The 21007-nt window shown below is 34.1% G+C and overlaps 1 protein-coding gene across 1 annotated transcript in view; it reads left to right on the plus strand.

Annotated features, from left to right (window-relative positions):
• The window catches only part of CCDC73 (coiled-coil domain containing 73), a 192696-nt gene that overhangs the window by 128830 nt on the left and 42859 nt on the right, over positions 1–21007 (plus strand). Inside the window, exons 8-9 of the mRNA XM_079103074.1 lie at positions 11070–11205; positions 11435–11514. Of these exons, the coding sequence (XP_078959200.1) occupies positions 11070–11205; positions 11435–11514 (216 nt within the window). The remainder of the gene's footprint in view (positions 1–11069; positions 11206–11434; positions 11515–21007) is intronic.

Here is a 21007-nt window from a genome sequence, read left to right on the forward strand (position 1 = left end):
GCTTGCTATGGGTGAGCACTAAACTACTATAAATTTCTATCATTTAGGAATTCATTAAGTTGATTTCTTGTAGAAGTGGTGATACATCTCTAGATAAATTGATACAGCACACATAAATCAAAAGATTTGTCCATCCCTACCCAAATAACCTGTTGAAAAAAACCATGGTCATTACCAATAAAAGAATGCAGCAAAACGTCAAAGAGAAACTTTGGAACATTAAGTTAGCTATCATGTGATTTGGTCACTGAGAAAAATATCTCCTGTTGTTTGCACTGATTACTGTGTAGATATTATGTTGTGTAACTGAATTTATCTGTGGCTGTTGTATACCTGTGTAAGCTAATTCTACTTAATTAAGGAAGTAAAAATTTATCAAACCACATTTAAGTCATATTTTATTTCTCTTTTTATATATAACTTCCTTTTAAATACTTAAAGATTTTTCTTTATTAAAGTTTCAATATTGAAGGTTTTGATATGATTGATAGTAAATCATATATTATCTTTCAGAGTAGAATGTTTTTTAGACTGAAGACTTCTCTGGAAATAACTTCAGGATTATTAATATATGTTTATCTGTACATGTGTACATTAGCAGTATAACTTTAGATTTTATAAGTAGTATATGCCTCATATTTCAGACTAAAAGTTTAAACTATCTTAAGAAAGATATTATTGCTTTTCAAAAATTGATTTTTATAACTCCATTGATTTAGTTTGGGTTCATATTGAAAAAGTTGGAAGTTAGGTTGCAAAATTGGAAATTAAGAATGTATGAAGTTTATCTTTGGATTTTTGTCTTTTCCTCTATTTCTTCATAGCTACCTGTTTTAAGGGAAGTTAATTTTGTCTCCAAAATTTTTCAAATTAGTCTCCGTAAGTAAAAAGGGAAAGGGGGAAATTGTGCAGTTAGACCTTTTATTAGTAAATGTTTATTTAGAAATTACATGTATATATTATTTTGAAATCATTCCTACTTTAAATGCCTCAAGGTTTAAAGTATACTTTATGACTCTGCACATATATACACACATATATAATTATGCATATGCTGTCCTTTTTTCTAATATTGATTTTAATAGGTTAGATTTATTTAAAATTAGGTACTTACGTGTTTAGAAAGCAGTGTATTTATATTACTCAGCCATAAAGAAGAATAAAATTATGGCATTTGCAGGTAAATGGATGGAGTTGGAGAATATCATGCTAAGTAAAATAAACCAAGCCCAAAAAACCAACCGCTGAATGTTTTCTTTGATAAGTGAATGATGATACATAATGGGGTGGGGTGGTGGTGACAGTGAGGTAAGAGAAGGATGGAGACACTTTGGAGTGTGTAGAGGGAAATGGGGTGGAGGGGTGGGGGAAGGAAAGACAGTGGACTGAGACAGACATCATTACCCTATGTGTGTATGATTACATGAATGGTATGAATCTACATTGTGTACAACTATAGAAGTGAAAAGTTGAAACCAAGATACGGACTAGAGGGTGACTGCATCTCATGTCACTCCAGAAATCAGGATTCAAGAAGAGGAGGTATTGAGAGACTTGGGACCAACTCAGAGCCGCTGGGTGAGTCTCTCCCACTGGGCGAGGCTCAGTCTGGGCAACAGGCCCGGACAGCAGGCAGCTTCTCTGAGCAGGGCTGGGCAGCAAGAGGCTTCTGTGAACAACCAGTCTCTGCCTTCTGCGCACAGCCAGCCCCCACCAAGGGACACACTGATGGACCCGGATAGCAGGCAGCTTCTCGGAGCAGGGCCAGGCAGCAAGAGGCTTCCATGAGCAGCCAGGCTCTCCCTTCTTCGCATGACTAGGCTCCCTTCGGCGACAGGCTGGGTCCACAGGCAGCTTCTCAGAGCAGGACTGCCCAGTAAGAGGCCTTCACATAAGCTAGCCCCCACCCCGAACTCAGCGGCGGGCCACAACAGCAGACAGCTTCTCAGAGCAGGGCCAGCCAGTGAGAGGCCTCCACCCACAACTAAGCTTCCCTGGCCAGGGCAGCAGGCCGGACACAGGCCCAGACCAGCAATGCCCCAGCCCACAGTCTAGTTCCTCTTTGGCAGACCATTGGTCAACAGGTGGAGGCACCTCTGCCCACTAACAGGGAATATATCCCACCTGAAGGCCACCACCCCTAGAGGGGCAGCTTTCTTGGGGAGCACTGCATTATCAAGTTCCTCCAAGACTTCAGGCTACTGAAGGCTAGGAGGTGATATACTGGAAGTATACAGGGACACTATAAGCCAATGGAGGAAATCTGTAGTATCTCAGAGTTCCACTGATATCTCACCAATATGAGAAAACAAGGAAAGAAAATGTCCCAAACAAACCTAGATACTATATCAATAAAACCCAATGATAGCATGGCAGAAGAAATGTCAGAAAGGGAGCTCAGAATGTACATAATTAAATGATTAGGGAAGCAAATGAGGAGAGGAAAGAGCAAAAGTAGGCACCGAAGGATGAGATGAAAGAGCAAATGCAGGCATTGAGTGATTGCACCAATCGACAGTTAAAAGAGCAAATACAGGAAACAAAAGATCATTTCAATAAAGAGATAGAGATATTGAAAAAAAAAAACAAATCCTTGAAATGAAGGAAACAATAAACCAAATTAAAAGCTCCATAGAAAGCATAATGAATAGGATAGAACACCTGAAAAACAGAAATTCAGATATCAAAGACAAAATATTTAATCTTGAAAAAAAGTTGACCAAACAGACAAGATGGTAAGAAATCATGAACAGAATCTACAAGAATTATGGGATATCATGAGAAGGCCAAATTTAAAGAATTATCAGGATTGAGGAAGACACAGAGAAACAAACCAAAGGAATGAACAATGTATTCAATGAAATAATATCAGAAAATTTCCCAAATCTGAAGAATGAAATGGAAAATCAAGTACAAGAGGCTTATAGGACTCCAAATACACAAAGTTACAACAGACCCACACCAAGGCACATTATTATGAAAATACCTAACACACAAAATAAAGACAGAATTTTAAAGGCTGCAAGAGAAAAGAATCAAATTACATTCAAGGGGAAATCAATATGGATATCAGATTTTTCAATCCAGACCCTAAAAGCTAAAAGGGTCTGGAACAACATTTTTCAAGCCCTGAAAGAAAATGGATGCCAACCAAGAATATTAATTATACCCAGCAAAACTTACCTTCAGATTTGATGACGAAATAAAATCCTTCCATGATAAACAAGAGCTAAAAGAATATACTAAAAGAAAGCAGGCATTACAGAACATTCTCAGCAAAATATTCCATGAGGAAGAGATGAAAAACAATGATGTAAATCAGCAAAGGGAAGAACTACCCTAAAGGAAAAGCCAAATAAAGGAGAACCCAAGTCGTGTCAAAATTTTTTTCTTAAAAAATGAGCCAAATGACCAGGAATACAAATCATATCTCAATTATAACCCTGAATGTTAATGGCCTGAACTCATCAATCAAAAGACATACAGGGGCAGACTGGATTAAAAAGAAAGATCCGACAATTTGCTGCCTGCAAGAGACTCATCTCATAGAAAGAGATATCCACAGACTAAAGGTGAAAGGATGGGAAAAAACATACCATGCACATGAATTCAGCAAAAAAGCTGGAGTATCCATCCTCATATCAGATAATGTGGACTTCAAGCCAAAGTTAGTCAGAAGGGATAAAGAAGGACATTTCATACTGCTTAAGGGAAGCATAAATCAGCAAGACATAACAATCATAAATATCTATGCCCCAAACAGTGGCTCATCCATGTACGTCAAAAAAATCCTTCTCAATTCCAGAAATCAAATAGACCACAACACAATAATACTAGGTGATTTTAACACACCTCTCTCACCACTGGACAGATCCTCCAAACAAAAATTGAACAAAGAAACCATAGATATCAATAACACAATCAATAATTTAGACTTACCAGACATATATAGAATATACCATCCAACAAAGAACGAATACACTTTCTTCTCAGCAGCACATGGATCCTTCTCTAAAATAGACCATATTTTATGCCATAAAGCTAATGTTAGCAAATACAAGAAGACAGAGATACTACCTTATATTCTATCAGATCATAATGGATTGAAACTAGAAATAAATGACAGAATAAAAAACAGAAACTACTCCAATACCTGGAGATTAAATAATACGTTATTGTATGATGAATGGATAACAGAAGACATCAGGAGGGAAATTTAAAAATTCTTAGAAGTAAACGAGAACAAAGACACTTCATATCAAAATCTCTGGGTCACTATGAAAGCAGTACTTAGAGGAAAATTTATTTCATGGCGTGCATTCAATAAAAGAAGAAAAAATCAACAAATAAACGACTTAACACTACAGCTCAAAGCCCTAGAAAAAGAACAGAGCAACACCAAAAGTAGCAGAAGACAGGAAATAGTTAAAATCAGAGGTGAAATCAATGAAATTGAAACAAAAAAAAAATAGAAAAAATTGACAAAATAAATAGTTGGTTCTTTGAAAAAATAAACAAAATTGATAAACCCTGAGCCACACTAACAAAGAGAAGGAGAGAGAAAACGGAAATTACTAAAATTCAGAATGAACAATGAAATATCATGACAGACACGAGTGAAATACAAAATATAATTAGAAGCTATTTTGAAAATCTATGCTCCAACAAAACAAAATCTCGAAGACATCGACAGGTTTCTAGAGACATATGAATTACCTAAACTGAACCAGGAGGACATACACAATTTAAATAGATCAATTTCAAGCAATGAAATAGAAGAAGTCATCAAAACCTACCAACAAAGAAAAGTCCGGGACCAGATGGGTTCTCAGCCAAGTTCTACAAAACCTTTAAAGAAGAGCTCATTCCAATACTCCTCAAAGTATTGCATGAAATAGAAGAGGAGGGAACCCTCCCAAACTCATTCTATGAAACCAATATCACCCTGATACCTAAACCAGACAGAGACACATCAAGGAAAGAAAATTTCAGACCAATATCCTTAATGAACATCGATGCAAAAATTCTCAACAAAATCTTAGCAAATCACGTACAAAAGTATACTAAAAGATAGTGCACCACAATCAAGTGGGTTTTATCCCAGGGATGCAAGGTTGGTTCAACATCCAGAAATCAATAAATGTAATTCACCATATCAACAGACTTAAAGTCAAGAATCACATGATTATTTCAATAGATGCAGAAGAAGCATTTGATAAAATACAGCACCCCTTCATGCTCAAAACACTGGAAAAAATAGGGATAGTGGGAACATTCCTTAACATTGTAAAGGCCATCTATGCTAAACCCATGGCCAATATCATTCTAAATGGTGAAAAACTGAAAGCATTTCCCCTAAAAACTGGAATAAGCCAGGGATGCCCTCTTTCACCACTTCTATTCAACATTATCCTCGAAACTCTAGCCAGAGCAATTAGACAGACCAAGGAAATTAAAGGGATACGAATAGGAAAAGAAGAACTCAAACTATCCCTATTTGCTGATGACATGATTATATATTTAGAGGAACCCAGAAATTCCACCAGAAAACTTTTAGAACTCGTAAGTGAATTCAGTAAAGTAGCAGGATATAAGATCAATGCTCATAAATCTAATGCATTTTTATACATAAGTGATGAATCTTCAGAATGAGAAGTTAGGAAAACTACCCCATTCACAATATCCTCGATAAAAATAAAATGCTTGGGAATCAAGCTAACAAAAGAGGTGAAAGAACTCTACAATGAGAACTACAGAACACTAAAGAAAGAAATTAAAGAAAACTTTAGGAGATGGAAAGATCTCCCAGGTTCTTGGATAGGCAGAATTAATATTGTCAAAATGGCCATACTACCAAAAGAGCTGTACAGATTCAATGCAATTCCAATTAAAATCCCAATGACGTACCTCACAGAAATAGAACAAGCAATCATGAATTTCATCTGGAAGAATAAGAAACCCAGAATAGCTAAAGCAATCCTTAGTAGGAAGAGTGAAGCAGGAGGCATCGCAATACCAGAACTTCAACTATACTACAAAGTAATAGTAACAAAAACAGCATGGTATTGGCACCAAAACAGGTAGATCAATGGTACAGAATAGAGGACACAGACACAAACCCAAATAAATACAATTTTCTAATACTAGACAAAGGTGCCAAAAATATGCAATGGAGAAAAGATAGCCTCTTCAACAAATGGTGCTGGGAAAACTGGAAATCCGTATGCAGCAAAATGAAATTAACCCCTATCTCTCACCCTGCACAAAACTCAACTCAAAATGGATCAAGGACCGTGAAATCAGACCAGAGACCCTGCATCAAGAAAAAGTAGGTCCAAATCTTCAACATGTCGGCCTAGGATCAGACTTCCTTTACAGGACTCCCATAGCATAAGAAATAAAAGCAAGAATCAACAACTGGGATAGTAAAAGCAAGAATCAACAACTGGGATAGAGTCAAACTAAAAAGCTTCCTCTCAGCAAAGGAAACATCAGCAATGTGAAGAGAGAGCCTACAGAGTGGGAGAAAATCTTTGCCACTCATACTTCAGATAGAGCACTGATTTCCAGAATACATAAAGAACTCAAAAAACTCTACATGAAGAATACAAATGGATCCTTCAACAATCAACAAATGGGCTGAAGAAATGAACAGACACTTCACAGAAGAAGATCTGCAAGCAGTCAATAGATATAACAGATATATGAAAAATGTTCAACATCTTTAGTAATAAATGCGAATCAAAACTGTCCTAAGGTTCCATCTCACCCCAATTAGAATGGCGATTATCAAGAATACTAGAAACAATAGGTGTTGATGAGGATGTGGGGAAAAAGGTACTCTCATACATTGCTGGTGAGATTGCAAATTAGTGCAGCCACTCTGGAAAGCAGTATGGAGATTCCTCAGAAAGCTTGGAATGGAACCACCATTTGACCCAGCTATCCCACTCCTCGGCCTATACCCAAAGGACTTAAAATCAGCGTACTACAGTAATGCAGCCACATCAATGTTCATAGCTGCTCAATTTACAATAACCAGATTGTGGAACCAACCTAGATGCCCTTAAATTGATGAATGGATAAAGAAACTGTGAGATAGATATATATATATATATATATATATATATATATATATATATATATATATATATATACATACATACATACATACATACACACACACACACACAATGGACTATTACTCTGCCATAAAGAATAATTATGGCATTTGCGGGCAAATGGATAAAGTTGGAGAATATCATGCTAAGTGAGATAAGCCAATCTCAAAAAAACCAAAGGACAAATGGTCTCGCTGATAAGCGGACGATGACACATAATGGGGGGTGGGAGGGGGGCAAGAATGGAGGTTGGAGGGACTGTATAGAGGGATAAGAGGGTTGGGAGGGGTGGAGGGGAAAGAAAAAATAACACAATGAATCAAACACCATTACCCTATGTAAATGTATGATTACACAAATGGTATGCCTTTACTTCATGTACAAGCAGAGAAACAACATTTATCCCATTTGTGTACAATGAATCAAAATGCAGTCTAAAAGTAAATAAGTAAGTAAGTAAATAAATTAAACAGTGTATCTGATGTTATTTTCTTCTGGAAAGTAGAAAATATCATATTTAGTAATAAAATTGTAAAATAAAAATAGTTTAAATCAATTTAAGAGGTAAAAAGAACAAAAACAATATGTACTTAACTATTAGTCATCTCAAAAATTTTTTCTTCACTATCATAGTATGTAATTTTAAAGTTTTGTTAATATGAGTACCATTACTTTGTTATTCTTTGAAATGTTCTTAGGTTTTCAGACCTGTGGTAGTCACACAGTTAGTGTCTAACTTGACAACTGACTTCTTTGTAGCATTATCAAAACTAAATCAGGACAGCCAGCTAGATTCAGGCTTATTTGAGTTAATAGGCAACTGTGTGATTTGGAAGTCTTAAATATTTATCATGGTCATTGAATAGGCTAATGTGTTTGAAAAACAGAATTATATAATGCAGATAAATGAAACTGCATTTTGTTAAATTCAACTTTGACTTCAAGGAAAGGATGTTAAAGTATATCAGGAATTAATATGTGCAGAGCTCTGTGAATAGGGAATACCTCTGCAATCTCTTTGATCTTTACAGCATTTTTCATTACAGGGTTGTTAACCTTTGCACATTGATTTTCTATACTACTTTTCAGCTGAAAGGTTAAGAAGGTTTTTTGGGATTATACATTAGTATGTAGTAGACAGTGTTCTCTTAAAAGCTATATAAATATTGATTTGAATTTCAAAAATGCCATTCCACTAGTTTTCACTGAAATCACCTGCTTCTATACATCTGCTGAGAGTTAATATAATTCTATAGATCAAGAATTAAATGATGTTTTAGAGACAATGAATATTTGATTGTTTAGTTATTGATAATAGTAGCTGCGAAAATAGATATAAGATCGCTAGGGTTAAGTATATCTGTCAACTTGTTTCCATTTGTAACTGTCACACAATCAATTCAGATAACTGAAAGGACTTTGAAAAGCCCACAGAAGTGTGTGAAAAAATTTCAATTGACATATCATCATTATTACTAGTTGTGTTATTACTTTGCTTAAAGTTGTTAAAAGCATGAAAAAAATTAAGACTACCATCACACTTGCAAAGATAATATAGTTAAATATAACTTAAATGGTAATATGTGTTCCATATTAATATAAGAAGGCAGTTCTTCTAAATTAATTAAAACTATTGATACTTTTATCAGTTAAGGAATAATACCATCATTATATTATATTGTGGGGTCTGTTCCTTGTGCATTATATAAATTTACTTTATCTTCAAAGCAATCTTATGAATGAAACACTATTTCAATCTCTATTCTAAAAACAGGGTGGATAATTTGCTCAAGATCACATTGACTAAGTCACAAACATAGGCAGACTAGCTTTTGACCACTGTGCCACACTGCCTATACTTTAGTTTTAAGTAGGAATAAGGGACTCTGGTTAACTTAGACAAATGAAAATTTAGTGGAGGCATTCACAGTCAATCAGAGAGTAGCAAATGGGTTTGGGAATAAACAGGAATTACAGTTAATTCCGGTTTGTGAAGCAATATATAAGAACCCACAACAAAGGTCTTAGTTTGGATAGGATCACCACTGAACTTCTTTAGTTTTTATCTCTTTTTGTTCAAGATTCAAATTCCAGGAAGGTAGAAATAAATTGGTTTATTTTGGATAATGTGGTCTTCCCTTGACTACAGAAGAGTATAGAACTCCTGAATTTTAGTCCTCTGAAACTGTAATGAGGAAGAACTATTTCAATAAAGTAAATTATGGTACTGTTAGGTAAAGGAAATTAGTACTAGTCCACTGAAATCTAATTTCCATTGTTGGAACACTATAGGACAATTCATTCAGAAAACAAATATATTGAGTGCCCATTGGTAGGACTCTACTGTTGTTTTTTGTTTTGTTTTATTTTGTTTAGCACTGGTTGTCATAGAAGCTGAAACACTTTTTAAGCCAATTAATGATTCTGATGTCAAAATAAAAAAAAAAAACCTTTTAAAAGTGTTATTGATTCTATTTACATATTTATTTTTTAAAAATGTTAAAGTCATATTCATATAAGTGTAGTAAAAATAGTTCTTTTCATGGCAGTCATTAAGAATACAAAAATAGTAAAGGCTGAAGAGAATGTGGAGAAAAAGGAACACTATTTTACTGTTGGTAGTATTGTAAACTAGTACAACCACTATAGAAATCAGTATAGAGGATCCTCAACAGACTAGGCATGGAACCACCTTATAACCCAGCTATATCACTCCTTGGTATTTAGCCTAAAGAATTAAAGTCATCATACTATAGTGATACATGCATACCCGTGTTTATAGTAGTAACAGTTTACAATAGCCAAACTATGGAACCAGGCTAGGTGTCTATCAATAGATGAATGAATAAAGAAAATGTGATATATATACACAATGGAGTTTTATTCAGCCATAAAGATAGATGAAATTGTGTCATTTGTAAGAAAAATGGATGGAACAACAGACCTTTACGTTAAGCAAAATAAGCCAAAATCAGAAGATCAAGGGTCATATGTTTTCTCTCATATGTTTTCACTTTTCAAAAGAAAAGTGGCAGGGGTGGGCAGGAATTTCATTAAATCAAAGGGATATCAGTAGGAAAGGGACTGGGGTGGAGGGCCACGTGGGGAAGTGCTGGGGAGTGAGATTGACCAAATTATATTGTTACATCATGTGTATGTATGAATGTGTAACAGCAAATCCCATCATTATTTACAACTGTAATGCACCAATAAAAAATGTGAAAAGAGAAAAAGGAAAAGGTAGTTCTTTTAATTGAAAGCAGTGGAGACCCTTATTATAATAAGTAGGATCCAGTCATTTTTTAAACCAATTATGTCTGTAGTTTAAGTAGATTTTCTAATGAACTATATTGCCTTTCTAGAACAGAAATAGTCTTTACCATTCCATTTTTAATGTAGTGAGAAGGTGCTACAGTCATTAAAATAAATCTCAGAAAAATTACCTAAGTTGCACCCCAAAATTATGCTTGCAAATGAAGGGACAGAGAATCAAAACCATACTCTGGTTAGGGCCTGATTATTCATGTGATTTAGAGAAAGGAAAAAATGATTTCCTAAGTACCAAGACTATTGCTTTAACCTCTCCTCATGTTATTTACTGCTAGACTGATTAACTTTTTATGAATAAAAGTAAGTTGATGTTGAAAAAAAAAAGAAAAAGACATCGTAAACAAAAGAAATATAAAATGAAAGTGACTATATTTGTTCCAGGGGAAAGGAAAGTTTCTTTTAGTTTTACATAGATCTAGAAATATGTGCTAACTAACCATTTCCTTTCTATGGTATACTCAGCATATGGTATACTTTTTCATAACATTTGTTTTTGGTATATTATTAAGAGTTGTTTACCACTACATATATTTTTTTTTGGTGTGTGTGTGTGTGTGTGTGTGTGTGTGTGTGTGTGTGTGTTATATGTATAACTTTTACCATTACTCTTTAAAATAGGAACAAAAGGTCCAGTTATATCTTTTGGCTAAAGGTGATTATCATAAACAACTGAATGAAATTGAGAAATACTATGCTACAATAACAAATCAATTTGGATTGGTAAAAGAGAATCATGTAAAGTTAGAACAAAATGGTAGGTGCTATTTTTTTAAACTTACATGTTCAATAAGGAATATTTAAATAGATTTTTATCATGAATAAATTGATTTACTTGATACTAGTAATAGTAAATGGCAGCTTAATTAATATTAAATTAAATAATAATTATATAAATCGCATTGGAACTGTTTTCCTGTGTTCTTGGTATTTTCTTTGAAATATATGATGAATATAATATTTTCCTAATGTCTTTCATATTACAGTACAAGAAGCAATAAAATTAAACAAAAGACTTTCAACTTCAAATAAAAAACAAGAATCTGAAATATGCAATTTGAAGAAGGTATGATTGATGTAGTTTTATACTATTGAGTAAAAAGTCATAGTCTAGGTGGGTACAGTGGTGCACACCTGTGATCCCAGTGACTTGGAGACTGAGGCAGGAGAATCTCAAGTTCAAGGCCAGCCTCAGCAATTTAGTGAAGTCCTAAGCAACTTAGTAAGATCTATCTCAAAATAAAAACTAACAAGGCCTGGGGATGTAACCCAGTGGTAGAGTGCCCCTGGCTTCAATCCTCAGTAAGTATAAATTAATTAATTATAGTCTAAAATAATTATTCTTACGGAATATTATTAGAAAATAGTTGGGTAGATTTTTGATAGAAGGATAAATATGATTCATAAATTTTGAGTTATCGTTCTAGTACATTTAATAAGTGATTACTTCCAATCCATTCAAAATATTCTTTGACTTAGAATCAGTGACTTGAATTTTTATGATGAAATGAATAGACAGTAAGCATTTACTGTATGTCAACTTCATTAGCACCATGCATGCATTCGTTTAGTATTTATTTAGTGATTTCTATTTGCCAGGTACTATGTGGCACGAAGAACCCAACTATAAAGAAAATAAAATATGTTCCTACTTTTATACAGTTCAGTGGGGGAGTTAGACATAAAACAAGTAAATATACAGATCACATAACTTCAAACTCATAAGTAATCTGAAGAAAAAGTCAGAATGGGATGACATAACTGGCAACTTTACTGGATTGGAGGTAAACGAGTAGAGGAGAGAAAGGATTAATGTTTCAGGCAAGGAGAACAACATGTTCAAAAGCCTTGAGACAGGAAAGAGTTTAACACATTTGAAGAACTAGAAATCTGTTATGGCTGGAGCATCGTGAGTTAAAGGGTCCATTGAACATTTGTTGGGTTGCTCTTTGAACACCAATATCCCCTTTTCTTCTTCCTAATGTCCAAATTTTTTGTTTTGATGCCTTGAGCTTTAGAGCTGAGCTCCAAATTGGCAGAAGGCCGTAAACGTATTTTTCCTCTGGCCACAATCATTGGTTCAGGAATAGACAAATGACCTTAGTTACTGATTAGAAAACAAGAAAAATGTAATCCCCATAGTGATTACCAATCATCCTACAAACATGAGAGATGCCAAAAACAGAAACTTAATGTGGAAGGCCAGTTAGTGTTACATAAAGATACCTGTTCTACATTGTTGAATTCCTGCATCTTTTCCTATCTCTGAACTTTTCAGTTATGTGAGCCAACAGTCCCCATTAGTATTTAAACTAGCTTGGTTAGGGACAGTTGTTTTTCATTGTTTGCAAATAAAAATATTCCAACTGATACAAAGGGAGAGTTGAAGAAATAGGTTAGGCCTTCTTTCTGTAGAGAATGACCTCTAATTTCCTCTCCCTATTCTCTTCAAAGCCCCATCTGAAATATACCACTTCAACTCATTTTAAGACTGCTTTCCTACCCCTGAGAGAATTAGACACCTATCCTTACTGATCTGAACAGGAACAACTGAAAATGTTTTTTTTTTAAATAACATTATTGAGTGCCATTTAAAATACACTTAATTTGCAATTACTTATTGGTGTGCAAAATGTCTTCTGTTTTTTCCTCCAGATCCAAAATTATGTCTGGAAATCTTATCTATATGAATTGCATTTGTGGGCTTCCAAATCCTCTGGCTTCCTGTTGAGCAGGGTCAGTGGAACCTGGGTAGAAGATGGGAGGAAGGAAAGAGATAAATCAGGATGTTTATACCCTCTGATCCCTCTCTCTGTGGTCACTTGAGAATGGCCATGTCCCTCACCAGATCACTACTTCTGTTGAATTAGCCTATTTACACATTATTCCCTTTTTGAGTTCTAGTTACCTCCTTATTCTTTTCTAAGGATGCTGGCAGCTCCACTGATGGTGCAAGGATGGACAGTCACAATCCTGTGATTCTTTTATATCCTGTCCACACATTTGCAAATAAACCATCTTCAGAATGCCCTAATTCAGATGTGTCTTCTGTTTCTAGGTGGGATTGTGACTGTATGCTTGGTTAGGGCATATCATTAGTGAGGCCAAAATTATGAATTCTATATAGACTAATTGATTCAATACAGAGAAAATTCTGCTTCATGGTGAAAGATTGCACCTAAAACTGGCTAGTTTTCAAAAATATATTTTTGAGTTTAAGGAATAAAAAAGTATGAATGGTGCTATCCAGATCCATCATAAATTTTGAAGAACAATTATTTCTACTAATTTGGGTTAGACTACTCTGCTCTTTTTTTCTGCATGTGGACTGTTTTGAGCACTAATTTTTTCAAAGTAAATGCTTTAGGTAAAGGATTCTGCTTTTGAAAGATAAAAGGAAAGAAAAAATCCCCCAAACATTTATGTCTTCTTTCACTATTTTTATTTAATATATTCAAGTTAATGAATTTAGTTTTTAAGCAGTTTTGGGTTCATAGCATAATTGAATAGCAGGCACCAAGTTCCAATTTACCCCTTTCTCCATAAATGCACAACCTCCCTCGCTGTCACATTTTCACCAGTATTTGATGTCAGTCAGCTTGGATTTTGGTCATTCTAATTGATATGTATCTAATTTTGGTCATATCTAATTGGTATCTTGTTGATTTGCAGTTCCCTAATGACATATGATGTTTAACATCTTTTCATGTGCTTACTTGCCATCGTATATCTTCTTTGGAGGGATGTCTGGGCCCATTTTAAGTGATTTTAATGGTCATATAATAGCTGAAGATATTTATGAGATATGTGATAATTTGATAAATGTATTCAATGTATGGTGATTCAGTCAAGGTAATCAGCATTTCAGTCTCCTTAGACATTTGTCATTTCTGTGTTGGGAACCTTCAAACTCCTCCCTTCTAGTTCTTTATAAATATATAATATATTGCTGTGAACTGTAGTCACCCTACTGTGCTGGAGAGCACTAGAACTTACTCTTGCCATGAAACTATATTTGGTACCTGTCATCCAATCTTCCTCTCTTTCCCTTCCTCCTTACTTTCCCTACCTGTAGGGACCACACTATTGTACTCTACTTCTATGAATCAACATTTCTTGATTCTATACGAGTGAAAACATGCAGTTTTTCTCTCTTACTCTCTAGCTTGTTTCCCTTAACATAATATCTTTTATTTCCATCCACATTGCCACAAATGACAGAAATTCATTCTTTTTTATGGCTGGATAATATTCCATTGTCTGTATATATAGCATTTGCTTTGCCCATTTATCCATCAGTGTATAGCTTCATTTACTTTATATCTTGGATATTATGAATAGTGCTTCAATGAACATGGGAGTTCAGGTATCTCTTTGATATACTAATTTCATTTCCTTTGGATATATTCTCAGTAGTTGAAGATAGCTGAATCATATTGTAGTTCTGTATTTAGTTTTTAAAGAAATTTCCATATGCCAGGCACAGTGGCTCGCTCCTATAATCCCAGCAGCTGAGGTAGGAGGTCTTGAGTTCAAAGCCAGCCTCAGCAAAAGTGAGGCACTAAGAAACTCAGTGAGACCCTGTCTCTAAATAAAATACAAAATAGGGCTGGGGACATGGCTCAGTGTTTGAGTGTCCCTGAGTTCAATCCCTGGTACCAAAAAAAAAAAAAAAAAAAAAAAAAAATCTCCATACTATTTTTCAGAATGGCTATACTAATTTATATTCTTATTAATAGAATGTGAATTTCCCCTTCCTCTACATTGACACTTGCATTTGTTATTTTTTGTATTTTTGATTATACCTCAGTGTGGTTTTGATTTACACTTCCCTGATAGGTAATGATATTGAGCATTTTTTATATGCTTTTTGACCATTTGTATATCTTCTTTTGAGAAATGTCTATTTAGATCATTTGTCCATTTAAAAACTGAATTAGTTGATGTTTTTGTTCTTGAGTTTTTGTGTTATTTAGTAATTCTAGATATTAATCCCTTGTCAGATATAGTTTGTAGATATTTCCAACCATTCTAAAGACAGTCTTGTCAATCTGTTGATTGGTTCCTTTGCTGTGGAGAAGCTTCTTAGTGTGATACAATTTCATTTCTCTATTTTCTCTATTTTTGCTTTTGTTGCTTCTTTTTTTTTTTTTTTTTTTTTTTTTTTGATGGTGCTTTTGTTGCTTGTTCTTTGGGGATCTTACCCAAAAACTCATTGTGATTACTGAAGTCTTAAAATGTTTACCCTATGTTTCTTTAGATGGCTTCATAATTTTAGACATTCATTTATTTCTTTGATCCATTAGAGTTGATTTTTGTATAGGATGAGAAGTAGGGGTTTAGTTTCATTCTTCTGCATTGACTCATTTTTTAGAATTGGATTGTGTTCTTGTGTTGAGTTTTAAAGTTCTTTGTAATTTTGGATAGCAGTCATTTATTAATGTGCCTTCTGCAGATATTTTCTTTTAGTCTGTGACTTGCCTTTTCATTCTTTCAACAGTGACTTTTGAAGAGCAAAAGTTTTTAAATTTTAATGAAGTTCAATTTATTTTATCATGGATCATTACTTTAGTGGTGCATCTAAACCATACCCAAGGTCATCTAGGTTTTTTCTTAAAGTTATCAACTAGGAGATTTTTTAGTTTTGAAAAATAAGTTGTGGTTTGTGATCCATTTTGAGTAAAGTATTGTTAAGGATGTTTAGAGTTTTGTTTGTTTATTTGTTTGTTTCCATATTGATGTCCAGTTATCCCAGTACCATCTGCTCCATTGCATTGTCTTTGCTTTTTTGTCAAATACAATTGACTTTATATTTATTTGGGTCTATTTCTGGACTCTACCCTATTTCATTGATCTGTTTATCTGTTTTTGTTTGTGGGGGATGTTTTTTTCTTTTCTTTATCCTCTCTCTATCTCCCTCTTTCTTCCTTTCCCTCTCCTCTCCTCCTCTTCTTCCCTCCTCTCCCCCATTCCTCTTTTCTCCCCCACAAACCCTCTCTCTCTCTACCAATACCACACTGTCTTAGTTACTATAGCTTCATAGTAAGTCTTGAAGTCAGATAGATATCAACTGTCTAACTTTGTTCTTCTCTTACAATATTGAGTTGGCTATTCTGTATTTTTTGCCTCTTCACATAAATTTTATTTATTTTTTACTTAAAAAATTTTTGATACCAGGGATTGAACCCATGAGCACTTAATCACTGAACCAGTCCCTAGCCCTTTTTATTTTTTATTTTGAGACAGGGTCTTTCTAAGTTGCTTAGGGTTTCTCTAAGTTGTTGAGGCTGACTTTGAACTTGTGATCCTCTTGCTTTTGGCCTCCTGAGCCCCAGGGATTACAGTCATGCACTACCATGCCTGGCTTTTCATATAAACTTTAGAACCAGTATGTTGATATCTGCAAAATATCTTCCTAGTATTTTGGTTGAGATTACATTGAATCTACAGGCCAGGTTGGGAAAAACTGACATCCTGGCTTCCTATCCAGGAACATAGACTGTCTTTATTTGGTTCTATCAAAGTTCTTTGATGTCTTACATTAGAGTTTAGTGGTTTTTCTTTTCTAGATCCTGCACATATTTTGCTAGATTATACCTAAGTATTTTGTCAACTTGTTCATTGCTGTTTATAGGCAAACAATTGATTTTTTTGTATCAGCCTTGTATCCTGCAACCTTGTTCCAATTGCTTTTTAGTTCCAGGATTTGGGGAGTTATTTTTAGATTTTCTGCATAGCTGATCATGCCATCTATGAACAAACACATAGTTTTGTTTTTTCTTCCTCAATCTGTGTATCCTTTTTTCCCCTTTCCTTTGCATTAGTTTGGATTTCCAGTATAACATTAAAAAAAGTCATAGTGAGAGGTAATATCATACCCTTGTTTCTGATCTTAGTGGGAAAGCTTCTAGTGTCTCATTATTACGTATGATGTTAGCTGTGAGGTTTTGTGGATGTTTTCTATCAAGTTATAGGAAGTTTCCCTTTATTTCTAGTTTGTAGAGATTTTTAAAAATTATTGGCAGATTTTATATTTCATCAAATGCTTTTTCTACATTTGTTGACATGATCACATGATTTTTCTTCTTTAGCTTGCTGATGTAATGGATTGCATTAACTGATTTTTAAAATTTTTTTTGAACCAGCCTTGCATGCATATGTGGAATAAATTCTGCTACTTTCTCATGTATAATTCTTTTTATAATTTTTCAGTTCAACTTCCAACTTCCTGATATCTTATTGATGATCTTTGCTTCAGTGTTCATGAGAGATATAGTACTGTACAAGGTACCTAGATTTTTTTTTTTTTTTTTTTTTTTTTTTTTGCATTTATCCTGCTTCATGTTCTCTGAGCTTCCTAGATCTGTAGTTTGGAATCTGACATTAATTTTGGAAAATCCTTAGTCATTATTGCTTTTGTTCCTTTCTGTCCTCCTCCTTCTGGTATTCCCATTATATATATATGTTACACAGTCATACTATTCTTGGTATTATGTTCAAGGAATTGTTCTTTTTAAATATTTTTTTTCCTTTCTTAGTTTTGAGAATTTTTGTTGTCATATTTTCTAGCTTAGAGATGCTTTCCTCCGCCATGTGCAATCTATTAATTAGCCCATGAGAAGCATTCTTCATGGTGGTTTTGATCTCTAGCATTTCATTTTGACTTTTTCTTAGAATTCCCAGCCTTCCACTTATTTTATTGATCTGTTCTTACATATTATCTACTTTTCATTAAAACCCTCATCATATTAACCATAATTTTAAAAACTCCTGGCCTGATAATTCCAGAATTCCTATCATATCTGACTCTCATTCAGATGCTTGTTTAGCCATTTCAAATTTTGTTCTTTGCCTCTTAATATACCTTATAAATTTTTTGTTGAAAGGTGAACATGATAGAGTGGATATAGGAACTATGGTAATTAGACCTCTAGTAATAGAGTGGTAAGGTGTCAGGGGAAGGGAAGCATTTTGTTGTTTTATTATTATTTCTGTCTTTTGGTGAATCTGTGCCACTATACTGAAAACTTCACAGTGTTTTTCAGTAGGGATATAATGACTGGATGGGGCTGGAGTTAGAGTCTTCTCCAGGTAGTTTAGGCTCTGTTATAACCCTTAGCCAGCGTGGTGTATTTTTTTTTTAAATAAGATGGTTTCTTTGGAAGTCAGCCCTTGTTAAGAAGAATATGCTTTGATATGTTTCAAATGGATCTTCTTTCCCTCTCCCAGCTTAAAGCACAAGGAGATTTTTCACCAGTGTTCATTGTGAGATCTGGTAGAGTTTCTGGAAGTAAAACCCACAGATGTAACCCCCACATCCTTGTGATGGGGTGCACTAGGAGTTTTCAACTCAGAGTTGCCCGCACTGAGCCTCTAGCAATTTGACAGTTACACTGAGCCTCTAGCAATTCGACAATTACCTATTAGGTCTTTCTACCCTGGCACTGGTTCTTGTGGAGGTTAAGTTGTGATTATCTGTATTTTCCTGTTTATCTCTCTTATTTTTTTATGACAAATCTAAGGAGAGTTGTTGACTTTTCAGTTTTCTCAGCTCTTTACTTGTTAGGATAGAGTGGTGACTTCTAAGCTCCTTACATGCCCATTTAGAAACTGGAAGTCTCTCTATCTTTAAATACAGTTTTACTGAAATTAAAATATTATTAAGGATCTAGAGACATAGGCATATGTTTTGAAGAGTGTTTGAGCTACCAGATGAATGACTTGTACTTCAGTGCATTAGTTAAAAGACTATTAATATTTATAACATTACAACATATAGTTATATGGAAGTCTTTGATCTTATCACTGCCAGTAAATTTGCTATATGTTCCCTGGACTCTATTCCTATACCTGAGGGATCAGAAAGTAGGAGCATCAGTGTTGCTCAGTAGAAGACATTCAGATGGATGATGAATAATTATATGTTTCTATTTCCTAAAAAGTCTTATATCTTATGTATGTGTATAAAATATTTATTTTATCCCTGAATATTAAAGATAACTCTTTTTAACATAAAGAGGAAAAGCTATAGTTTTAAAATTTGTCAATTAAAAAGTACCATTCATTTTTATCAATATAAACTTCAAATGTAAATATAAATAACCATATGTTAGTTCAGTAGTCATAAGTACATTTTCAGTAACATCTCTTAGGTTAATTTTTTTATTTAATATGTTTGTCAATGACTTAAGTATTAAATAATACTCATATTTGGTAATTATATTAAAATATTCATTTACCTTTATTGTTAGTTTCTGTATTACTAAAAAGATTGTATATCACACATTTCTGTACTGTATTATATATTTTTTGCTTCAAATAGAAACAAATGTTTCATAACAAAATAGACTATTCTATTTCTAATATATAGTTTAAGATTCTGACCTGTAGATTAGACGAGGCTCCTCTAAATCCAGGGAGAGATACCCTTGGTGGATTTATTTAAGAGGGTGAAGAATGTCTCTTTCTATGCATGAGTGGAATTGTATTGCTCATGAGAACCCTTGCTTCTTTTTCCCAGGCCATGGGACCTTGACCAGGGTCACCTAAATGTGGTAATAGGTTATGCAGTGGCGGCCTCAGTTATTTTAAGAAAGCATTACTGTCGGTGTCCATTGCAGCCTACTTGTTCTTGGAAGAGACTATATGAAAGGGCAAAGTAAGAGAATTTCATTACCTTTGAGACTTCAAAGTCTGCAAGGGTGAGCAATATAAAATGTATTTGAAGGACTGATTTTTAATATTTCAGACATTCTAGATACATTTTTATATTTTATGTAGCTTTGATTTTTAATCTTAGGACTTTTATTTTTTTACTCTTTCAGAAGGTAATCAAGTCTAGTAACATTGGTTATATCACTCCTTTAAAACTTCTAATCATTAATTTCTCAAAGATAATTTTCATTTTTCTTTTAAACTCTTCTATGATTTTGTCCAGAACAGTTAAGTTATTGGTTTGTGATAAGATGGAATTCCTTTTTTTGTGGAGCAGTTAAACAGATCAAACTTAGTTGTTAGATAAAGCTAGGTATTGCAGTTCTGAATGCTGGGTTCACCATTATGGCAATCATGAAGAATTCCCGATATTATCTATGAGGAACATTCATAACCTCTGCTGTTTGTCTGAGTAAATGTCAGAGCACTCAAGGAGATAGTGATATTAAACAGACTACCTCATGCCAGAAAAGGAGGGGTGAAGGAGAAAACTGCACAGTATTTATGACTCTAGGAACTATAAGTTGTAATTTAATGAGATCAAAGCATGTGCTGTTTATTTGCTGTACTAATAGCTTTGAATAAAATGGTTAGAAAACAGACAGTGTACTAAAAGTTCAGGATATTTAGAAGCTTATAAAGGCTGTAAAATCAAAAACATATTTTTCAGTGGAAAATCATTTCATGGAGGTCTTTGATTTTAATTTATTATCCTCTTAAGATTAATTAATGTATAAGAGAAAGAGAAAGATGGAAGAAATTAATACTTTTTACTTTTACCAGCTATACACTGGTTTTCTATCCCTAACTCATTTCTAAATCTTCCTGCTATTTCAAAACAATTA

The sequence above is a fragment of the Sciurus vulgaris genome (assembly GCF_902686455.1).
Source record: "Sciurus vulgaris genome assembly, chromosome: 11".
NCBI classification, from domain to species: Eukaryota; Metazoa; Chordata; class Mammalia; order Rodentia; family Sciuridae; genus Sciurus; species Sciurus vulgaris.